Here is a 25,345-nt window from a genome sequence, read left to right on the forward strand (position 1 = left end):
ATTCATGGATGTTTGTATTTTCATCCTGGATGGTGGTTCTGACACTCACCAGTCCTCAGACCCCTTCCTTCCACTTAGTGTACAGTCTCAGGGTGCTGGACTTGGTGAAACCCTGCATGCATTATAAGGAGCTTTCTTGTCTTGATACCAGTGGCTTATGTCTCCTCGTTTGGCCACCTGGTTTTTGATGAGTGGTAGGTTATAGGTATCGATCGCCTGGATTCATTTGTGTGCAATTTTTCCTTCTAGTAGTGCAATCCCCTCAGTTCTGACTACTTTCTCTTTGTTATCATCCAACTACACTTCTCTAGCACAAATCACATTTTGGTGTGATTGCTTGGGGTTCAAGCCGTGGTTGCATATTGCCTTTGATTTCGTCACTGCCTTACCTGTCTCCTCTGGTAAATCTGTGATCCTTTCTGTCATTGTCAAATGAAAACCAACCAAAAGACAATTCACTTACCTAACCTTCTAAACAAAAAATCCTAACTGAGCTCCTAGAAGAACTCCTGTCTTGTCTGGTCTTCTCCAGACAAGACAGTAAAACTGTTTTATCTACAGTTTTACTTTGTAATATTGTTCATACTTGTGCCCACGTAGCCTGTCTGGAGTGATCCTTTGCCCGTGGATTGTGCTGGTTGTGTGTGTGTGTGTGTGTGTGTGTGTGTGTGTGTCTGTTTGTGTGCGTGCGTGCGTTTAAGTGGTTTCTTTTTTAATTAAATTTTGAAATATACATAGTCCTTTGTCAGTGTGTGCAATGCTGGTGTTCGGTGTACTTTAAGGTTTTTGTGACCTTTAATGAGTTTTGTTTTTGTTTTTATTGCAGTGAACTGAGGACATACCAGTAGCTGTGGGACCTCCGGTGGTGAATCGTTTTCCACACTTCCGTTGTTGTACAGCACCTGGGGTGTAGACTTGATTTTACATGTGAGTTTCGTTTGGTCCTCAGCTCCTGGTAAGTCCAGTTCAATATATAGTTTTATTTAATTTAGCAAACTATCACAGAATGGGCTGTACCACAGTCAACTTTTGTTGTTTTATTCCTTGTTTTTATTTTTACAAATATAATTGAAGATATATTAATAATAGAGCCAGTCTGCCTCTGTTGTGCATCTTTGAATGTGTGTAATCGTTTTCTGGTTTTAAAAACACTGTATTTCATGGGGGTGAAATTCCCCGAGGTTGCGTTGTCATGTTTTACTTTTTCAAATAACCTCATTGACCACTTTGTCACACTGGCAACCTGGCCCTGATATCTCCCCTGGGTAGAGTATGCTCACATGTCAGGGAGTTTTTATTGTTTTATTTGCTTATGCTTCAAAAGTTATGTTATACATATTTCACCAGACACAGTTTTCTGTTAAAACAGGAAGCTGAGCCTGTGACACTGACAAGAGACCAGCACAGAAATACATATCCGCAGAAGTTGACTTGCATTATATTATTCTTAGAAATTGACCTGCAACACACATACTCTGTGACACACACACACACACACAGCTTGCATGCAGACAGACATCAGGACCTGCGTGACAGGAAATGTGATTATATTTGCATATTGACGATGTAACCTATAAAAATAAACGAATACTGCAGTTCGGTGTGATTTGCTCTGAGCTTTTCACCCGTGCAGCACGTTAACCTACACAAGTGTCTCATTGTTGTTTATTCACCTGACTGTTTGTTAACTGTAAATCTCTGACATCACAGTTCACTCAAATCAAATCAAATCACTTTTATTGTCACATCACATGTGCAGGTACATTGGTACAGCACATGTGAGTGAAATTCTTGTGTCACCTCATCCTCCATTGGTCTCTCTCCTTTTGAATGACTTGGGAGGCACTGCCAAAAGCAGTTGACCATTAGTGTTTTTATGCACACTGATTACATACATTAGCTCCCAGGCACACTGCAGGACAACATGAATGGCTATCTGTCAAGGACATTCCCCTAAAATCTCTCTTCCACAGGCTATCCCCACGCTACATTGGTCCCTATGAACTTGGGGCCGTAATAAGCAGTCAGATTAAAGTTCCCTATGTCCATGTGAATTCATCCTACATGTATCTCAGGTCAAGCCAGTGCTCCCCAGTCTATTGTAGGAGGGAGAAGTAGGATGAGCACACACACACACACACACACACCATTATTCAACATCACAGTAAAAAGTGTCAACATTTGCATGCTTGAATGGTAAACGCTCCTCCTCGTGGACGAATATAAAAATTAAGAGCAAGTATACCAAAATAAAATTTTAATATAAAGGAATATATTAGATGAGATTAAGATAAATGTGTGATCAAAAATGGCATTTTCAGTGATTTTCAACGGGATATTTTTTGTCATTAAGAATAAATGTGTCAGTTTGTGTGAGTTGAAACAGCTTCACATATAACTCAGTTTACGATCATCAATTCTCAACTGACTGAATGACCACACATGCGCCATGATGTATTTATGCAGGCAAATTTGGTATATCAGTGTAACAGGCAAAAGAAGAAGTTTTTCCTAACAATCACTTCAACAATCCAAATAATATAGTTACTTTCCACTGTTAATGATAAACTATAAATTTACCCCCAAATCCTAAAATATTGAAGATTCTATTAAATCAAACAGACCAAATTTAAAGTATAATGAAGATTTGGAGGAATACCTTTATCCACTTCATTATGATACTATAAAAATAACATGCTTTTACTGAAGACTAACCAAAACTTTAATGCTTTGCCACAATTTGTGTTTCTTAACTCACTTTCCAGAACTAATCAGTTAAATCAACATTCCACTGACCAATCACATTATAATGCAGGGACAAAACCAACATAGGGAGATCAGGTATACAAAAAAAACTGCATGAAGAGCTGGCTCTGTCCTCGGGTTTTTGGTTTTCTTTCTAAATTAAGTTAAGATTCTATCTTTGTAGAACTGAACATACAGCAAAGCTAAGAAATAAAATATTTCTTAATATCACCTAACCAGCTGTGTGCTGCCAGAGATTAAAACTCACCAGCAGGTGGTGCTATTGTATTTTTCGGGTCATAGTTGCAGTAACCAATCAGGACTTGGCAGAGCCAGGATCAGAAAGTAATTCTCACATGTGCCGTCTTGATTGAACAGTCTCTTTGAACCCAACTCTATCCTTATGTGTTATTTCATGGCTGTAAGTATGTTATGTTTTGTTTTGTTTTTTTTACTTTATGTACATTTGTGAATTGTGTGAATGGATTCAGGCACAGACTCGAGCTCTTTGGAGAAAGAGTTCACAAGTTTATTTACAAAACTAATGTCCAGAATGTCTGTGAAGGTTCTCAGTCATCCAGGTCATCGTAGTCAAAGGAGCTTGCAAAGAAAGAGGCGGTGGTTTATGACACCAACTGTCTGCCATCTATAATCCAGTTTTGAGTTCCCTCCCCAGACGCCTTAACGACCACTCACATCCTGGGCCATCTGACCTCAGAAATTCGCATTTTGTTCTTTCTGTTTATATCCTGTAAAAGAGGAAGTCAGTCAATACTGTTTCTTGAAAGTCTAAAATGACTCCGTCACTCTGAGAATAAGTTTTCTAACTTCCCTCATTCAAAACCTAAGGTTACAGAATATAATTACTAACTTCAAGTATGAATGTCACATTGTATCATCAGTTAATATTTACAAGCTACACCACCACAAGATGCAGGGAGAATACATAGTACAGGTGCTTTAGGTCAATTAGTTTTAGTTGCAAAGCTGCTATAGACATGAAATTATGGGCTAATTATAAAAAAATGCAAGAATAATACTGTCCTGTGATAGATGAAGTCAGAAAGGTCTTAAGTCTGCAATTACTCAAGCCCAAGCACTTTTTTATTAACGTTGGTTATTCGAAATGTGCATAACATTTTACAGAATACACATCACTCAGTACGAGTATCACATTGTATCTGTAAGCTTTGGATGCACAAGTATTGTGAAGTTGTCACTACTGTTGCCTCTCAGCCCAACACACAACATTTTAGGTCAATAAATGCAAAAAGAGAATTTTATGTTTCAATTACGTGCAAAGCTTGTTATTAAAAATAACAAGTGTGCTTCATCTTCATTTTAGCAGAATTTAAAACATGTAATATGTTCCATAACAAAAATACACACAGATAGGAAGCACACAACAAAAATATTTCACAGGAAGTAAACTGCTAGTGTGACATCACTTTAATGCCTCATTTAAAAGAGGGTTTTTTTGTTTTGTTTTTTTAGTTCACTGCCATTATCTAACTATATATGGATCGGACACAAACATCCTGATTCTTATCAGGTTACCTGAGATGAACTACAAAACAACATTTCTCTGTACAACATCTGTGCAATACATGTCCACACTCATTTCTTCTGCACTGGCTTTTTTTAGCCTTGCACATTTTGAACTGTTAAAACATCACATCCTGCTGCTGCGTGCTGTCCTGCACTCAGTCTAAACAAGGTCCAGGTTTCTGCTTCAAAAACTCAGTTTCATCATAATGAGCATCTTCATTTTCTGCTGTTTAGGCTGCTTCCTGAAGAGACAGACTCACACCTATCGTGAAATGAAAAAAAAAAAACTGGAGGAAAAGGCTCATTCACTTGATTTTGATAATATTAGAACAAACAGTTCTTACTGAAGACAGTCACAGAAATCCTCAATGCTTTGCCAATAGAGTAAAATTGAAAAACAGGAAGTTTAATTGCATTTTATGTTTCTTAAGTAATTTACCAGATTTAGCTCAGTCAACTAAAACGCCTGAACTCTGTGCAACATTATTCTTTTTTGAACTTACACTATTTAAATTTTGCCTTCACCTGATTTCTTTTCTTCATGTAAAAGTCATCCTACAGACTACTGATGCTGCCTAGCTGCATTCTCACCTGCCACCAACTTGCAGTCTCCTGTCTTTTTCAGATTGTCCTTCTGCATAGTTCATCAGAGTGCACCTTCTGCCACTCGTATATTTAACTCTACATTACATAAGTTGTTATATGTTACATGTCAGTCTATGTTCCATTTTTTTTTCTTTTATACGGTAAGTGTTTTTCATGTAAATCATGTTTTCATATAAAAGTGAGCATTTCAGTTCCTAAAACTACCTTTGCTTCAGCTACAGTTTGCTAGGATTTGTCAGTGTCTTATTGACAACATCTACAGATATGCAATAATAAATAAAAGTAAACTATAACAAATATGGTACTGAAGTCAGGATCTTTTTGAAACAATATATAATAATCTAAATTCATGGGTGCAATTTATACAATGTAGCAATTTTCTACAAACCCAGTTCTAAAAAAAAACTCTGGGGATGCTGTAAGATGTAAATTGAAAACAGAATTAAATGATTTGCAAATCTGTTACGGCCCTGGCCATAATGTGTCTTGGTAGCCGTTTCTTGTTCTGTCTGTGTCTTTAAGTCTCTGCAGGTCCCTGATTGGATAAGCTGACGGCTGCCGATTGGTCCCCTGATCATGTGGTTGCTTTCAAAATCCCTCACTAGCAGTTGGGGCAGCCACTGACAGCAGCAGCAGACCTGACCCTGGCCTCCAAACGCTGTAATATTTGTGATTCCCGTGACTTACAGAGCTTTGAATATAGTGTGTAAATTAGCCTTCACTTGTAAATAGCACTTGTAAATAGTCACTGAAGCCGAAGTGGTGAGCTGCCTTGTTGTTTTCTGTATTATTTTCTTCTGTTTATTCAGTTAGGGAGTTAGGCGTAGCATTTGTGTTTTGTTTGTTCTTTTCATCATGTAGGGTTCAGGTAGCACCTTCTTGACTGATTAAGCTGGTTGTTGTGATATTTTGATACCATGGTAGCATTTACAGGATATTGTTTTATTGTGATATTATACAGAAAAGAGTTACTCAATAAGGCCCATTTAATAGTTGTTTTTCTCTTTCTCTCTGACCCAAGAATTGATGTGTAAGACTCACAGGCTGGTACCCCAAGGTCGAAAATACCACAGAGACGAGACCACTTCCTTACTCCCATCCTCCCTTCTTTATCTCTTAGAAAAAGGCTCGTTAAAGGCCAGGTGGTTTGTTTCAGAATTCACTAATGAAAGAACTCTGTATTCTATGTCTAGGAGTGTATTTTGCTGGGATGATCATAAATTGTAGCTGAACTGATAAACTACACACAGGATACTTCTTTGCTCACAAGGCAGGAAGACGTTTCCTTATTTGGTCTGTACTGGTTTGAACTGAGAACTTGCTGACACACGAACCTTTTTTTCCTCTATATAAGCTGTTATGTACTAAATAAACCTTTGAGTCGATTGGGAAGGCAACCTAAAGCAGTCTCTGTTTTCTTGTTCTCCCAAGCTGCTCCCGAGCTCGTACTAACACGCTGAATGGCATACCTGAGTGTTACTTTAAATAATTAGGAATCTTAGAAGGAAAGGACAGAACTCTGCTTATCGCTCGTGCCTTGGAGGGAAAACCGGGATGGACATTTTTTTCCTTCAATTTGGTGTCAGAAGTGGGATGGACTGACAGAAGGTAAATATGCGTCTTTCATATTTATATAAAGACCGTATTATACCTCTCTCAGTGATCGATCCATAAAAAAACGGGATATGCTGACGAAGTTTCACTTAGTGATCCAGAGAGATACACTGACGACTTCCTCAGTCCCCGAATAAAGTAAATTAACCCTTGTGTGGTGTTGGTGGACCCGCTCAGAAAGACACAGGAAGTTGCCTGTTGTCTTGAAACGTACGTTAAAAAGTGAGAAGTTGCTCACCAAAAAGTGACACAGGAAGTTGCCTGTTGTCTTGAATATTTTAATTTTGTTAAAAAAAAACAAAAAAAAAAAAAACACGGGCCTCAAGGGTTAAAAGCAGTAAATTAAAAGCAGAAAGACACAGGAAGTTGCCTGTTGTTTTGCGAGAAGTTGCTCGTTAAGCGAGAAGTTGCTCGTTAAGTGAGAAGTTGCTCACCAAAAAGTGACACAGGAAGTTGCCTGTTGTTAAGCGAGAAGTTGCTCGTTAAGTGAGAGTTGCTCACCCAAACAAAAATTGCTAGCAATAAATTTAAAGTGACCTCAGCTGTGCCGCAGCGAAAATACTAACCTAAATCCTCCTAGCGTGTAAACCCCTCTGGAAATCACTGAACATGGGTCAGAATTATTCAAAGACCACAGACAGGTCCGATAAAAAATCTAAAGTACCTGTAAAACCAAAAATTAATAAAATACAAAATAAAGTCTCAAATAACGGCTCAGTACAACTCCCATTTCCGGTTACGTGTAACCTACGTCCGCGAATCGGTGAAGACGTCCATGATCACGTATCCAGAACATGCGGAAGTGCTTATGTGACTGACTTTGTTTACAACTTACGGACTGTAAGTTCAATGCATTCTAATTTATTTCCGGAGCCCTATCCCGAACGATTATCGCCAGAAAACAGGTCAGTAAAACTGAAGGCCAGTGCAGATACTACCACGAAAGCTAAAAGTGTTAAGATAAAGTTGAATTTTGATGTAGAAGGCTCAGAGGAAAGTAAGAAACTAATGTATGCAGGATTACCCGCTCCAGCACAGCAAGGAAGTTTCAGAGGACGGAAGGATAAAAGTAGAGATATGTGTTTTTATTGTGGCTCAGTTTTCCAGCAGCCGCAGACACCCAGAGCAAAAATGAATTTGTGTATTTCATTTAACATAAAGGGTGAAATGTTTGCTGACACTGATAACAGCTTATGTTTTCTCTGCCCTATGTACCGACATGATGGAGAAGGAACATCCTCTGTGTCAGCTGGACCCTCAGCAGAGAATGAACTCAACATCCTTTTTGTCCGGTACTCTATGTCACACACTGTGCCAAAAAAAACGTGTACAGACGCCACTACCAGGTAATCCCATGACTGGGAGCCACACTTTTGTTTCTCTAAGGTCAAACAGTGATTTTGTCACATAACTCAGACATAGGTTATGACATAACTACACCATGTCGTCACATAGATCTAACCTACCCTATCCACTGTACTATTTCTGCACTTACGTTGCCAGCTGAATACCAGAATATGACATTGTGGTCTAAAAGTGAGAATGATATAGGATTTATTGACTGTACACTTTATCACGTACACCTATTAAAACAACAAGCCAGTATATGTCAAGCAACATCCCATTTCTGCTGAAAAAGCCGCAGCCCTAGATGTCATCATAGGAGATTTATTGACTACAGGAGTAATAAAGCCCACAGTATCTCCATATAATACTCCTGTCAATCCTGTGCCAAAGCCTAACAAACCTGGCGTATGGCGTTTCATACAAGACTTAAGGCAAATTAATGCAGTCAACATTCCTCTGCCACCTCTCGTTTCAGATGTTCACAGCATATTGACATGCATTGCATACACATTTTACCGTGGTGGATTTATGCTCCGCTCCTTTTTCTCAGTACCTGTGCATGAAGACACACAGCTGTTATTTGCATTCACACATAGAAATAAGCAGTACACTTGGACTCGTTTGCCCCAAGGCATGATAGACAGCTCTGCTGCTTTCTCAATGGTGCTTCACTCCTCCAGGGCTGCACCCTGATCCACATGTGGATGACCTCCTCCTCTGTGCTGAAAGTGAAAAACTATGTCAAACTGCTACACACATGCTTCTCCAGCACCTCCAAAAGACTGGCCACAAAGCATCAGCAAAGAAAATGCAGTACTGTCAGACTTCTGTTCAATATTTGGGATTCACACTGTCTCACGGAAAACGTTCCATGACTGCAGACAGGGTCAAAGCTGTGACCTCCGTCCCTCGTCCCACTACACAGAAGGAAATGTTGTCCTTCCTGGGCATGGTGAACTATTGCAGACAGTGGATACCAGACTGTTCTTTTCATGACCACATTCTGCGTGACTGTTGTAAAAAAGAGAAGCCTCCTCGAATACTGTGATCCACAGAAATGACTGCCTCTTTCAATGCATTAAAGGGAGTGCTGACCTCCACCACTCAAAGGTGCTACCTGAATTGTTCAGGGAATGCCGGCCTGCCTGAGGGCAGTAGCAGCTTGCTCTATCATGATAAGGGACTGCGAGAAGCTCACACTCTCACATGACACTATTCTACACACCAATCACCAGGTCACGACCATTCTAGCAAACATAACTACACAACATATGCAAATCTCACTATAAAAGCGAGCAGCACACCCAATTCGCCAGCACATTTATTGATCCTATGCTGTGTTCTTCTGACCGACAGGATGGCTCAGACAGGCTTGACGATCATGACTGCATGACACGTATACAGGAATCCACAGCACCACGTCCAGATTTAGAGCAAACACCTATCCCAGACTCAGCCACGGTTTATGTGGACGGGTCCTGTTGAAGGCCGAGTGACAACTCATTTCTTTGTGGCTATTCAGTGGTAACAGTGCCTGACATCATACTAGAGGCTCACTCATTACCATTTCACTCAGCACAAAAAGCAGAGCTCATGGCTTTAATACGCGCCTGTGAGCTCCATTTGGATAAGCGTATGACAATTTACGCAGACAGCCGCTATGCATTTGGCGTTGTGCATGACTTTGGCACATTGTGGAGACAGAGAGGATTTAGATCTGCTGATGGAAAATAAATTGCTAAATTCTGATTTTGTTCAAAGACTTTTTCAGGCTATACAGCTACCATCGGCCGTTGCAGTTGTAAAAACGAAAGGACACAGTACAGCTGACACAGACGAAGCAACAGGTAATGCCTTAGCAGACGTGACAGCCAAGGCTGCAGCTGCATCACAGCTCCCACCTCCGCAGGAAGTATTATCTGTGCCCCTACAGCTGCCACTTGTTACACTCCCAGACTATTTAGAAACAAATGTTGATTTAAAATTCATACAAGAGCAAGCCTCTGCATGTGATTACACCTATTGGGAGAATAATGACTGTACCTTAGATGACAGAGATGGCTTATACAAAATCTTAAGGGTTTGATTGCCCTCCCATATTCCCTGATGCCAGTCCTTGCCCGACATTTTCACTGTGTGAGTCATGTCGGACAAAGAGGGGTAATAGGGGCAATAAAATCAAGATTTGTAATTGAGAAAACATCACATGCAGTAAAAAGCATATTAGCAACCTGTTTAACATGTGCACGAACTAATGTAGGAAAATCAATAGCAAAACATCAGCATTTACCACAACCAGATTTTCCATTTCATACATTATGACTCCATCTGCAGTAACCAAATTATTTCCATTTGAAATGAGACTATTTCCAACACCATGGTCAGCTTCCAGAGGGGCACCGCTAGTAGAAGGTGATGTATATTGCATTGTCCACTGATGTTCACAACCTGGTAGAAAAACTGAATAATAACTATCAGAAAGTTTGTCTCTCTCAGCCTTTCCCCTGCACAGTTCCACCAGTGGAGACAAGGAGATGCGTGTTGGAGAAGTCACTAAAACCAAGGACACTCGGGGAGGCCGCGTTTTCCAGCCCCCAGACTGTACTGGCAGTGACGAAGAACCAGCATCCTTACGGACGGACAACCTCAGTGGATTCATGCCAGCAGGGTTAAGACCAGCCCAATCGGACCATCTCAGGCGTCGGATCAAGCAGATGACATCTCCGGCGGGCCAACGCCCGGAACCAGAGCAAATAAACACACGGGTAGACGACATCTCCGGCGAGCCAGCGCCAGGATCCAATGTACATACACACACACAATCACTGATTAACACACAACGCCTGAAAGAGCCAAGACTCAGAGAGCTCTTTGATGCTTCACCTGAACAACAACAAGGTACTCAAACATCCAGCAGGAACAGAAAGCCAAAAGTACCACATGATGTCTAACCTGATAAAGCCAGACTCATTTCATCCTGATAATGGAGAAAATGAAATGCCCATTGTCATCATACGACCCTTATTCTGTGTCTCTCGAACCTGGGACCAGGCCAGGAGACGACTGAAGAACTGTTTTTCTTATATATTTTCTTATATATTTAGGTTATCTATCATATCTATCGCATTAACTTTAGGATTTTTATTTGCTATTTTGTATTGTAAACTGCAACCATGTTCACATTTCTGCAGGTCGTATTTTGCTGACTATACCTCATGCTCTATTTTGCAAGACACCTACTTAATGCACTCCTCACGTTCCCTAAAATCAGTAAATGACAACATAGACGCCACTAATAAACCCTTTTATGCACCCTCTAGAGCATGAGTCAACTCCTGGTATGAAAATGCCAGAACAGCCGCTCGTGATTTAGGAAACAGTAACTGTTATGTCTGTTCAAAGGCTAATCCAGAACAGGTAATAGTAGGATACCCCATATCCGGTTTCCCCCTCACTGAGGGACTAGAGAAAATCGGCGGAGATAATGCTCTCCTTAAAGACACTTTACAGTTGACTCTGAGCCCTCTCGACTGCTTACTTAGACACACACACACACCAACTAACCCTGAGACTCCATTAGGCGAATTATTGAAGTTATCTAATGACACCGCAGGGACCTGTGCCCCAATGAAACGCCCTAAGAATAGGTTAAAACCCTCACTGCCCTTAGGACAGATCCCTCTCCATTTTAATACTAGTATGATATGTCTGCGCAGACTAAAGTTAACTGGCCCAGACACACACATAGATTATACAAAGGATAACTATACATTTTTCTCTGACTCCCCAGGTGCACGCTGTAATGAGACATGGCTAGCTGTCTCTGTGGCTGAAGTTTTATCCTATCTGGAGGAACACACACACAGTTCAAGTTCGAGCGGAGAATCGATCATTGTTCCCCCAGAGGGTGTATTAAATGACACTGACTGGGGGGAGTTAGTTAAATCACACATGGTCACGCGCCTGACCAGACCAATCCCACACGCTTATTGGATGTGCAATAATACCCTTAGATTAGCTTTACCTGTTAATTGGACCGGTACCTGTGGTCTAGTAACCGTTGATGTTTGTTGTACTTTCATTCCCAATAACACCGCCCCTAACAGTTCATTCACACAAGCTATGAATAAACTTGAAGCATTGAAGATAGAACTAATTGCCAATACAGGTCACGGTCAGTGGCTACATAAGTGGCTACAGGACACGTTTGGAAAATGGAAGGAACTAATTGTAGCCTTTGTAACCGTTGCAGCATGTTTTCGATGATTATTGTCTGTTGTGTGATACCATGTATATGCTCTCAGAATTTTTGATATTAAGCTTGCTCGAAGGACCAGTTACAGTTATGATTTGTCTTTATATTATGTTATTACATTCTGTCTTTATACTATGTTATCATTTCATGATAAAAGGAGAGAACTGTTGTGATATTTTGATACCATGGTAGCATTTACAGGATATTGTTTTATTGTGATATTATACAGAAAAGAGTTACTCAATAAGGCCCATTTAATAGTTGTTTTTCTCTTTCTCTCTGACCCAAGAATTGATGTGTAAGACTCACAGGCTGGTACCCCAAGGTCGAAAATACCACAGAGACGAGACCACTTCCTTACTCCCATCCTCCCTTCTTTATCTCTTAGAAAAAGGCTCGTTAAAGGCCAGGTGGTTTGTTTCAGAATTCACTAATGAAAGAACTCTGTATTCTATGTCTAGGAGTGTATTTTGCTGGGATGATCATAAATTGTAGCTGAACTGATAAACTACACACAGGATACTTCTTTGCTCACAAGGCAGGAAGACGTTTCCTTATTTGGTCTGTACTGGTTTGAACTGAGAACTTGCTGACACACGAACCTTTTTTTCCTCTATATAAGCTGTTATGTACTAAATAAACCTTTGAGTCGATTGGGAAGGCAACCTAAAGCAGTCTCTGTTTTCTTGTTCTCCCAAGCTGCTCCCGAGCTCGTACTAACACGCTGAATGGCATACCTGAGTGTTACTTTAAATAATTAGGAATCTTAGAAGGAAAGGACAGAACTCTGCTTATCGCTCGTGCCTTGGAGGGAAAACCGGGATGGACATTTTTTTCCTTCACTGGTTTTGTTTGTTATTTTGCCCTTTGTTCACCCCAGAAGTCACGCTTCAGTTTAGGCACAATAAACCACTGTTCACTAAGAAATTGTTTTTTCTCTGTGTGGCTTTGGGGCCCAGGGCGGGGTCACTTCTTTTTTTTAACTCTTATGTTACGTTCCTGTACCCCTAGACTGGGGTGTAACAAAATCTCATAAGTTTATATTTTATTCACAGCAGAACATAGAACACATATCAAATGGTTAAAGAGAGGAAATATACTATTTTCAGAGACAGAAAAAGGTCATACTGAGTTTGATTGTTCCCCCCAAAAAACAGACACATTCAGCATTTCCTGTTCTTTTAACAGCAGTCAGTAAAACTCGGGGAACAGAGGAGAGCATTTGTGAAACTTTTTGGAAAAGATTGTTGTCCCTTTCTTGTGTCATAGGGTTCAACAGTGTTCAGTTTGTCATATTTTTGGTTCCAAAATGTGCCAAATGTTTCCAGGTGGTTAAAGGCCTGGACTGCAGGCAGACCAGTGCATCGCCCAGATTCTTCTACTATGAGTTCAAGCAGGTGTGTTAGAGATTTTCTTCATTATACATTATAACCAAATCTCTATAATACAATATAATCAAGTAAGCCTTATATTTTAACCAAGTATGCCTTATATTTTGTGTGTTCATATATTTTCACATAACCAAGCCTATTGTTGAAGAATCACCTAACCAAGTCTATTGTTAAAGGAAAACTGATGCATTCCTTACCTCAGTGTCTGAGATGTTTGACAGCATGATATAATGATGCATTCTTTTCCTTTAGTGTCTGTGATGTCAGATAAAGCATGATATACTTCTGTATTCTTATCCCAGTGTGTGAAAGATCAGATAAGCTGATTTAATGTTTAACCTCTTCCCTGACAGTTAAAAGAGGAAGTACTATGTAACCCATTTTTGCCTTATAAATAAAGCAAGCGAGCCTGTGCTCGGTGTGTTTTGTCTTCTCAGAGACATTCACCCGTGTGGGTGTCTTCTCAGAGACATTCACCCGTGCGCACGTTTTCTAATTACACTCTGAGTCGGTCTGCGGTAGTCTCATTTCTTACTTGTGTTTGAACAAATGTCTACCCCTGACATTTAATTGGTCCTTCGAGCCGGATAACTGACTGTTATTTTTAACGTCTAGTTTTCCACAGACGGTCTCCATCGGGTCCTGACGTCGTGACGCCTGCGCTGGAAGAAATCTGATCAGTAAAACGAAAAACCCGGACACGTGAATTCGATCTCCGGTCAGCGTTCGGCCTTCACGGCTCCAGGACCCGATGAGCACCGGATCAAAAAACGCAGCGCCACAGTAAGGTGAATATGAAACACTGCATTCCATCAAGCGCTAAAATACGTTGATATTGAGATTTTCCTTTAAAATAGTGTAAACCTGGTTAGCGCCGACAGATCTTAGTCCAAGAGGGACTTAAAGACAACAGGCAAGAGCGAAATTCTAGAAGTCGCTATTAAAAGTTCCGGTTGCTCTGGGTAGCAGCTGTAACGGAACGAGTTCCGGTCGCTCTGGGAGTGGCTGCAACGGAACAGGTTGAAGGTGTTACATGAAATAGGCCTACGGAAAATCTCAATAAAAATTATAAAAACGCGCTTTGTTTGTGTTGAAATAGAGGAGTGAGTTGTTTTTACGACCCAATAAGCGGTCGAACCACTTCTCAAACTGTTTTCCTGTGTACACTCACGTATTGGTTAAAGTGGAAAAAGGGTTGTGCTTCATCACGTAAAATCAATAACCGCTCTCTCGGATAGCGGGAGAGTAGAAGGCTGTTATTGAAAACCCATTCCCACTTTTTCATGCCAAAGAAGGTGTCACAGTTCTGACGTAATTAGTTCAAAATGGGTAATTCTAAAACTAAAGTAAAATTAACAGCAGATGAAGAAAAGCTTGAAAAAAACTGTCAAAACGCAGGAAGAGTCAGTGCAAATAGGTGGAGAAATCCACATAAAATTTCTTGTCCAGCCTGGCAAGGCAAATGCAACCCAGAGTCAATAAATGCTTTAAAAACCGCTTTGCAAAAAGAGCTATATGAGGAAAAAAGTCAAAAGAAAGTAAAAAGCAGGACAAAGAAGGGACAAAAGAGAGATTAAATGCTGTAATTGTGGAAAAAAAACGGGCACTTTGCTCGAGACTGCAGGAGTGTAATTCAGGAACAGGAAAGTGATGAATGACTAGCATGAGAGGAAGGAAGTGAAACAGATGAAGCGGAGGTTTACAATGTAGAACAACTACTGTTAGGTTCAGAAGACAAGCCAACAGTTGTAATATATGTGAAAGGTGTGCCGTTAAAAAATGTTTTGGGACACAGGAGCGTGTAGATCTGTTTTAACTGTAGAAGTCCCAAATGTAACATTCTCAAAAAACACTATAATTGTGAAATCAGCCTCAGGACATGTGACAAAACAGCATCTAACCGATCCCCTTTTATGTCACATAGAGATAGTGGCTGTGGCTGCAAAAATCAGTGCATTTATGACCCATCATGCCCAGATTGTATGAAATAAATAAAAGGAAATCATTCATATGAAGACCTTTTCTATAATAAAAAAAAAAAAAGAGAGATGCATAAGGTAGATTAAGGCTGTGTCATTGTTCAGCCAAGGAAAGTGTGTGAAAAGATAAATGTTTCCATCCTGGAGGGTGGGTGAGACTGCAGCTCACTCACAGTCCCTGATGGATACAAAATAAAATATAATAATCTGAAGGTTGGATCTGAGATGAGGCAAACAGAAGACCAGTCTAAAACTAGGCACAAACCTGTTCAGAGAAAAAGCAATATCTAAACCAATTAGGTGCATAGAGGCACTTAACCTGCTTGAAAACCTGTCATTTATCCTAGATAAATATTACTGAGATACAGAGCACATCTATAATAACAACTAATAAGCCAAACCCTGTAAGATAATAACTAAACCTGCAGGATTATGAAGCTGAATTAAATGTGTGGACACTGCTAAGTTGATAAGCATGTTACACATTTTCTTTTATTTTTTATTTATGGTTTTTTTAGAACAGAGGCTGCATGCTATTAAAAGCGAACACATGCAGCTGTCTGTGAGCTCAGTTTCCCCTCACACTTCTGCTCTGTTTCTGGCAGCATTTTTCTTTGTCTTTTTGTATCCTGACTCATGTATGTTTTTGTTTGTTTTTGTTTTTTGATTATTTTGTTGGTTTGGAAACAAATTTGTGCCAATACTTGTGGATTACGGTGACACATAGTGATTAGGCATATGATTTACAAATGCATATGATTTACAAATACCCAGTTTTAGAACTGTGAGCTATGAACAATGCAAAGTTTAGGTGTGTGTGTGTGTGTGTGTGTGTGTGTGTGTGTGTGTGTGTGTGTGTGTATATATATATATATATATATATATATATATATATATATATATATATATATATATATATATATATATATATATATATATATATATATATATACACACACACACACACACACACACACACACACACACACACACACACACACACACACACACACACACACACACACACAAAACAAAAAACTTCAAAGTTTGAAATATGTAAGACATGTGAATTCTTTGAAAAACTAGAAGGTATTTAAAAATGCCTCAAGTGAACAAAATTCTTGGTTGAGAGATGGAGCAGAATTAAAAGACAACCTCATGATGTGTAATGGCAAACCAGTCCTTCCAAAATCTTTGCATAAAACTGCTGCTTTGGTGACACACTCGAGGACTCATGTGTCATCAGGAGGGATGGTTTCTATTCTCAATAAACAATTCTATACAAAAAATTTTGAAAGTTCAGCAAAAGAGTTTATTAGAACATGTATGATTTGCCAAAAACACAATGCTCAAGGCAATTTAAGACCAAAACGAGGCCGGTTCCCTACACCGCCACACCCATTCCATACTATCCACATGGATTTTATAGAACTAAATGAATCTCAATCCTCCAAGTATGCACTTGTGATAATAGATGTATTTTCCAAGTGGCCAGAAATATACCCAGTGAAAAAAGCAGATGCAATTTCAGTAGCAAAATGTTTGTGCAACCATTTCATTCCAACATATGGCATTCCGTCTCTGATAAGATCAGATAATGGTACACATTTTGTAAATGAAGTAATAAGTAAAGTTTCTGAAGCTTTAGGCTTCAGCATAAAACATCATTGTTCTTATCATCCACAAAGTGCAGGATTAGTCGAGAGAACTAACGGCACAATTAAACAAAGATTGAGGAAATGTATGGAAGAAACTAAAAAACCATGGCCTGAATGTCTAAGCTTAGTTAAGTTATGGATGAGAATAACTCAAGGAGCAGGTGGTCTAACGCCATTTGAAGTTGTACATGGCAGACCCTTCCCTCTCCCCATAACTAGTGAGCCAATTAATAAATCTATTGCCGAAACAACAATGGCAGAATGGATGACAAAACTGTTTGAGAATAAAGAAGTGATACTAAGCAATCAACTGCCGAGTGATCTATCTCCAGTCTCTTGCAGGTTGAACCCCGGTGATTGGATTCTGATTAAAGTCCTCCAGCGAAAAAATTGGAGTTCTCCACGGTGGGAGGGTCCCCATCAGGTGCTGCTTACTACACCAACAGCTTGCAAAATCGCTGAAAGACCTTCGTGGATCCATCAAAGTCACGTGAAGAGAGTGTTTGCACCACAATAAGACGCCGGTTCCCCCGACTCTCAAGTGATCCCCTGGTGAAGGAAAGGGCCGATTGGGTATACCCCGCCCTTTACCTTCTCGCCAGTGGTCTCCTCACTTGGAGCCCGGGTGTGCCTGGTCGCCCTGAAGAACAAACACATAATAAAGAGTGACCCATCCCACCAAAGAGAGGAACCAATGACAACACCGGGGACGCCTGGAATGCAGAGATTCAGCATGATGAATCTAGGAGAAGAAGAGCCACCAGCCCCAGCCCCAAAACTGTTATGCTTAAGTGCTTGTCACTTTCAACGGAAACGGTTCATGTGCCGCCTGATCTGTCTGGTGGCCGGCGTCATCTTAGGGGTGATGCTCTTCTGGCTGATACCTGGAAGAGCCCACAGAATAACACCAACTATTCCCCGTCTCAAGAGGTGGACCCATGACAATTCCCATCTAACTGAGATGACCCAAGATCACATCCACCCTTGGATGAACAATGCCTGGTACCGATACCTATACAACACCATAGAAGAAAAAGAATGTTATGTCTGTTCTCACATGCCTTCAACTTCAGTCTACCCCACCATATATGGTCACATAATGGACAGTCACTGGCAAAGTGAATGTGCAGCAAGTTTTGCCAGCATTGGAAGACAACACTTTGCAATCGGCATGAAAGCTTCACTCCCAGGTGCAAAAGGCCTGAAGGATGGAACCTGTGACGACAAATTCTGGGTAGATATGACAGTAAAAAAACAGAAATGCTTCTGTCCCTTTCCCTGTTTTTATGACCCATACAGAGAAGTGGCATCCTCTGTGCTTCTACCAAGCGGCAGGGCAAGGACGCCACCCCCTGGGCCATACCAGCAACTGCAACGCAACCTATGGAGGAGTAGGGTATGGGACAGTCAACCTAAATCAACAGATCACACTTTCAAGATAACTGTGTACAACAAGACCAGAGTTAGGCGTGATGTAGAAATCAAACCTCATGATTCAATCCTTGGAACAGACGTGCCAGAGAACTTCAAACTCTGGAACACCGGCGAGAAGGTAATCCACGCTCTGTTTCCTTGGACAGGAGTAGGAAAGCACGCACTACGAATAGAGACTTTAGATTATCGCTTTGGACTGTTTTTGAACGCTTCCACCCGCATTGACAAATCACAGAATGAAGAAATTGATGCAATCCGCATCACTGTCATGCAACACAGAGTAGCTTTGGACATTGTTCTTGCAGAGAAAGGAGGTCTCTGCATATTGTTTAACAAGACATGTTGTACTTACATACCTGACAACATACACTCATTAAACATGACAAATGCTTTGAATGTTCTGAAACAACTAAGAGACGCTCAGCAACAGGACTACGTAACCAATGAGCAAGGCTGGTGGGACTGGTTGCTGAGCGGCTCCTGGAAATCTTTGCTGATTAAAGGCCTGTTGGCCCTATGTACTATGATGTTTCTATTTTGCATTTTTGTTGCTTGCATTATCCCTTGTCTGAGACGCATGGTGATGAGTATGTTTAATCGTACTTTAGGAAATTTTGTCTTGATCCAGAGGGATATGGAGGATCCCTATCGCCAGTATGATATGCTAAATAGGGAAGACAGAGTAGAGAATCTCTATTATAGTCTTAACAGAGCTGATGTTTAGATACTTCACTGAATGACATGCAAGTTGAAAATGTGATTTAACAAGTGACTATGCATTGATATAAACCTGTGAAATATATTAACATCAGGAGGGAAATGTTAGAGATTTTCTTCATTATACATTATAACCAAATCTCTATAATACAATATAATCAAGTAAGCCTTATATTTTAACCAAGTATGCCTTATATTTTGTGTGTTCATATATTTTCACCTAACCAAGTCTATTGTTAAAGGAAAACTGATGCATTCCTTACCTCAGTGTCTGAGATGTTTGACAGCATGATATAATGATGCATTCTTTTCCTTTAGTGTCTGTGATGTCAGATAAAGCATGATATACTTCTGTGTTCTTATCCCAGTGTGTGAAAGATCAGATAAGCTGATTTAATGTTTAACCTCTTCCCTGACAGTTAAAAGAGGAAGTACTATGTAACCCATTTTTGCCTTATAAATAAAGCAAGCGAGCCTGTGCTCGGTGTGTTTTGTCTTCTCAGAGACATTCACCCGTGTGGGTGTCTTCTCAGAGACATTCACCCGTGCGCACGTTTTCTAATTACACTCTGAGTCGGTCTGCGGTAGTCTCATTTCTCTTACTTGTGTTTGAACAAATGTCTACCCCTGACAAGGTGTAATAGATACATTATGTGATTCATCTTGCTGTAATATGCATCAGCAGTGATGGTGCCTTTCCAGATGTGCAGCCTGCTAATTACATAGGTACTGAAGCACCCCGATTACCTGTCTGTGTTACACTGTTGCCTACTTGCTGTCTACATTCAGTCTAAAGAAGGTCTCTGGTTGGAGAAGAAAATCTCTTCATAATGGCTGTCCTCATTTTCTTGACACAAACTCTGTGAAATAAAACACACCAAACTTGAAATGCTATGAAGAGCTTGAGGATACAATAAGGTGATACTAACATCTAAAATCTGTTTTTGAGCACAGTCACGCTAAGCCTTCATTTTATGAGTGCACATGTAAAAACTACAATCATCAGAGTCAGTTTCCTACCTGTGCCTGATGTGAAGCTTGACGTGTTGATTTTAGTCGCCTAGAAGTTACAGAGATGTAATCATCAGAAATAATAATAATAATAATAATGATGATGTCTTGAGCAATCTACCTGAAACATTTCCTACCAGCTTAATTGAACAGGTCAGTCCAGAATCCATCACAGCAACACATTCATTGCAAAATAAATGGTTACGTGTTTACACTCTTCAAAATATGTTTATGAATCTTGTGCAATTAATTAATTACATAACTTAGAAACTCACAAAGGGAACTTCAGACACACAGGAACGATAAAATGCATCCTATCATCATTTGCATGAAAAAATATTTCTATTTTGTGGAATATTTCAGCATCTTATGATACAATCTGAAGAAACTTCACATCTGTAGCTTTGTTTTCCCAGTGATACAAAAACTGAAATACTGAAGCTATAAACTTAAAGATATACCTCAACACTTCCACTGGTTTTAGTTAAAAGTTCAGTCAAAATGAAACCATTGACAGTTTCAAGCAATATCACAAGATAAAGAAAAGTGAGACAAAATTCGATATTCCACGGATGGAATAAATCTGGACTGGATGTTGATCTTAGAGTCTTACCAAAACACAAAAACCATACAGATGAGTACGATGATCCCAGTGATCCCTCCTACAGCAGAAAATGATAAAGGCTGATGTGTTCCTGCAGATATAAAAAGGTTAGTGACAAATGCACTTTGATAAATATCATGTTTGTCACTGAGTGTTCAGGCTTATCTGAAGGTAACTTAAATGTTCAAGTTGCTGTGAAAGGTTTAATCTATTTACATTCAATCAAATGTTAAGAGAGTGAAAGCTTTCCTATTAACTTAATGATCTCAATCAATAATTTCATGTCTTATTTAAAACAGCATCATATTCAATGTTGGGGCCACAAACTTTGTGGTGATAAGGTTGTGTCTGCATGGTGTTGTATGTCTATTCCAGGGATTTGGGTTCATGTGGGAGGTTTTAATGAATGATAGATTTAATAGACTGTATTTCTTTTGCTGACTGTGTTCGTTTGTGCATGTCAAATGCCTTGCCTTCTTTAGATTGCCCTCAAGTAGCTTGCATGTGCTTGCGCTTGACTGCAAAGTGGATGGATGACTGAAATATGGAATAAATGCTCAATGGAAAATGAATGGAAGCTGGATTGTTTGCTGGTCTATTTAAGAATGAGTCAGCAAAGCAGTTCTCCCTACTTCATCCTCTGCGTGGCCTAATTGATATCAAGTCACTTCATTCAGTTCAATAGACAATAAAGCATTCTGTGCATTAGGGCAATGAATCTGACCAGAAGAAGACAAGCAAGCAGTTGATACTAATGTATTATGGGCACTTCTGTTTCTTCTATTTGGGCTTGAATTTTCTGAGGATGACTTAAAGCTCTTGGATCCTGTTGACAGTGCTTTCATTTCTGTAAATATGGATGTGTTCCCATTATTCTCACCAAACTTTCTTCAATAAATTCAAACCTGTTAATCACAATTCTGCATACAGTTTATTAATATTAATAAATGATTGATTCTTGTGCTGCTGTCTGCATTTACCTGTTGGATGAAGCTCTGCTGATGTCTGATTACCCAGATCATTAGTGGCCACACAGTAATAAACTCCTCCATCTGTTACATTGAAGCTGTAAATCTCTCCTTCAAATACTTTCACAGCTCCATCTCTGCTCTTCTTGAACCAGGTGAAGTTGCTGACTGGAGGTTTGGCTCTGCTGGAGCAGGTCAGGTTCACCCAGCTGCCTGCTGACATCAAACCTGATGGACTGCTGGATGCTGAGGTGTCTTTAGGAGCATCTGGAGAAACAAACAAACAAAGACATATCACACAAATCATGTTGTCCTATAGGATCCAGTTCAACAATAAACTCTGATTGTCTTACATGAAACACTGAGAGTTTCTTCTGTCTCTGCTGTCTTGGTGTCGTTTCCTTGGTTCACAGGATATCTGGCAGAGCAGCTGATCTTCTTTCCATCATGTGTGTCTGACAGAGTGATGTTCTGCTGGATTTTAGTTGTAAAGCTTCCATCTGTGTTTTCCTCTATTTTGTTGGGAGAGTCTTGTTGGAGATTCCAGGTAAGTTGAGGAGGGGAGTGTGGACAGGGAGTGAGAGCTGAGCAGGTTATAGTGACAGACTCCTTCTCCTTCAGATCACCTGGGATTGTAATATTGGGCCTCCAAGGAGAATCTGTGGTTTCAAATATGTTGCAAATACATACAAATAAATACAGTATATAATACACTATATCTTTCTAATGTAGAATCATTTGTTCTGTTATCAATTTATTTAAACTCTACACTTAACACACTCTAATCCAGTGTACTGCATTGCACTGCACACTACACTTTACACGGTGATTATGAACCACTCCACTGTCACATGTTTGCTGGTGCATTGTTTTTGTTTTGATTTTCAAATATTTTTATGATGTGTATTATCATTTCTATTTTACTTTATTCAATTTATTTTGATTTCAGATTACTTTTTATCTCATTAAGATATTTGTTTTGTCATCTTTTCATATCTTACAAATAATTGTTATTATTAACCCTGTAAGACCCAACCCATCAAAAAATAGCCAGAAAATTCAGATTTTTTTAGAAATGAGATGTTTATAAACCCTTATAACAAAATCCACATTTTGTTTGCTATATCATGATATATTTTTTATTAAATATTTATTATATTTTTTTGTATTGCATAAGATACGTGGCAACTGTTTGTTAAAAACAATGTTCATTTTTTAAAAAAAACAGTTTTGTCCATAACATTTTGAAATTATGGCAAATATTGATCATGTTGATGAGATAGAGGTTATGATACAAAGGGCATTATAGGGTTAACATGCATGGACATAAAAGGAGTGAAGCCTGTCAGTAGTAAATATGTTAAGGGATTGGACAGTTTAAACCAAATTGGCAGAAGTTGTAAAAATCCCAAAATCATTACTGAATGACTGTGATCTTCATGGCCTCAGGTCAAACTGCACTGAACACACACAGTTCTGTCAAAAGAATCAGTGCGTGAGCTCAGGAACACTTCTGAAAGCCATCAGTAGAGCTGGATGCAGAAATGGAAGTTAAAAGTCCATTCTTGCTTCGTCTAGTTGGAATTATTTTACATGAAGTGAGACGGAGATTAGAACTGGCTTTAAACGATACTGTGTTCTGTACAGACCTGTCACACTCTGAAACTGTTTTCAAAATGTTATGACACAATAAAAACAGTATATTGATATATATTGACTGCTTCAGAAAGAATCCTGTACAGTTAAGAAATAAAATGTAAATCAGGAAAATCACTGTGACTGTATTGAAACTTTTAGGCTGAAAAAATTATATTTTAGAATACAGAAATCTATTTGAATGTGTTTTATTGTCATTTTGTTATTAAACATTCATTTATTTTAAAAATAACTCACCTCTGACTGTTATTTGAAGAGGATCACACTGAGCTGTTGCCTTGAATGGTTCACTCTCTACTCTGAAGAAGTATGTGTTTGTGTATGTGGTGTTTAAATTAGAAAACAGAGTGGTGCAGTCTCTCTGACTCAGGTTCCCAGTAATACTCATTGGATAGGTGCTAACTGCTCCACTACTGTTGAAGATCACATTGTTTTTGATTTTGGTAATATAAGAATTGTTTTTAATCCACACTCCAAAAGTTTCACTTGTGCTGATAAATTTTGGTTCGTCTTTGGGTCTGAAGCTACATGGGATTTGCAAACAAGATCCACTCAGTGCTTCCAGCTTCTTTGGTGCAGTTATGAAGAGTGCTGGTTGATCAGCACAATCAGCCAAAACACCTGTAAATACAGTGTCATGATTAATAAATTGTTGACTCTATCTTCACTGGCCTTTCAGATTTTGTTTGTCAATAAAGTTCAGATTGTAAAATGACTCCATGTCTGTGAATGACTGAACTAACAGTTCACCTGGAACAAAGAGGACAATCAGCAACATGCTGACTGTCACCATGTTCACACACAGGAACTTGTTGATGCTGTTGTTGAAACCCTGAATTAAAAACACAAATCAGACATTTAATCACTTGAATTATGGATTTTGAAGAGTGTTGGGGGAAAACTCTGTAAAAAACCCAGGAGAAATAAAGACACAATGAGACAAAGTTACTTTCTTTATCAAACGTGTACACGGGTGAGCTGCTAAGAACAACTCACACCATGCACAGTGGCTTGGTAATTTTTATAGGAAAGACAGTGAGAACAGGATAAGAAAATACAAAACAAATAAAATAAACAACTCCATATGTGGCGCTAGTCTCGTCAGCAGAGAGCTGGGAGAAGGCTGTGAGAGATAAAACAATCTAAAACAATATGTCCCAAAACAGTATGTCTTTGCTGAGAAAGTCTAAAAAGATAATTCTAAACTAATCTAACCATAGACATAAGGGCATGCTTGCACATTTAAAAGAAGGTAAAGAAACATAGAAACATTTTTCCTGTAACATTCCCTCCTGTTTTAACTTATTTTAAATGTATACAACAATTGTCTGTGAAGGTTATTTATTAAGTATCTTAAACAGTTTGTTAATTTTTCAAAATGTCAGCATAGCAGAAATGGCAGTCATTTGGTCTAAAGAATAAAACAAAAGAAAATAATACAAAGAAAAACATAGTAAATGAAATAACAAGTGGAATAAACAAGAAAAAATAATAAAACTAAAACTACAAAAAATAAAGGATATATTTTAAAACGAAAACTTACAAAAAATAAAGGGTGAAAAGTAAAATGAAAACTTTATATTTAAAAATGATGAAAACCTAATATGTAAAATGAAAACTTCAAAAAATACAAGGATGGAAACCTTATATTATAAAATGAAAACTTCAAAAAACAAGCATGAAATCTTATACTTAAAACGATGCAAACCTTAAATTGAAAACTTTATATGTAAAATAATGAAAACTTCATATTTAAAATGGAAACTTTATGTTTAAAACCGAAGACTTCAAAAAAATAAAAGCATGAAAACT

General features: G+C 39.0%; 1 protein-coding gene across 1 annotated transcript; it reads right to left on the reverse strand.

Annotated features, from left to right (window-relative positions):
* Window positions 1-17,947: 17,947 nt before the first annotated feature.
* On the reverse strand, window positions 17,948-24,341 carry LOC146662012 (myelin-associated glycoprotein-like). The gene is made up of 6 exons (XM_085417876.1): window positions 24,284-24,341; window positions 23,771-24,154; window positions 22,231-22,536; window positions 21,890-22,144; window positions 20,938-21,000; window positions 17,948-18,027 (listed from the first exon to the last, which is right to left on the reverse strand). The coding sequence occupies exons 1-6, from the start codon at window positions 24,324-24,326 to the stop codon at window positions 17,948-17,950; spliced, it is 1,131 nt and encodes a 376-aa protein (XP_085274002.1). The 5' UTR covers window positions 24,327-24,341.
* Window positions 24,342-25,345: the final 1,004 nt, after the last annotated feature.

The sequence above is a fragment of the Rhamphochromis longiceps genome, linkage group LG9, assembly GCF_057381845.1.
Source record: "Rhamphochromis longiceps isolate RC_006_pf linkage group LG9, R_longiceps_female_GT1.1, whole genome shotgun sequence".
Classification (NCBI taxonomy): Eukaryota; Metazoa; Chordata; class Actinopteri; order Cichliformes; family Cichlidae; genus Rhamphochromis; species Rhamphochromis longiceps.

Excerpts from the sequence above, each read along its gene's own strand:
- LOC146662012 (XM_085417876.1), bottom strand. The coding sequence starts at position 24,326 with ATGGTGACAGTCAGCATGTTGCTGATTGTCCTCTTTGTTCCAG. Across the intron at positions 21,001-21,889 it reads AGCAGAGCTTCATCCAACAG|GAACACATCAGCCTTTATCA; the intron begins GTAAATGCAGAC and ends TTATATCTGCAG. Across the intron at positions 18,028-20,937 it reads TGGGATCATCGTACTCATCT|GTATCAGCCAGAAGAGCATC; the intron begins GTATGGTTTTTG and ends GGGCTCTTCCAG.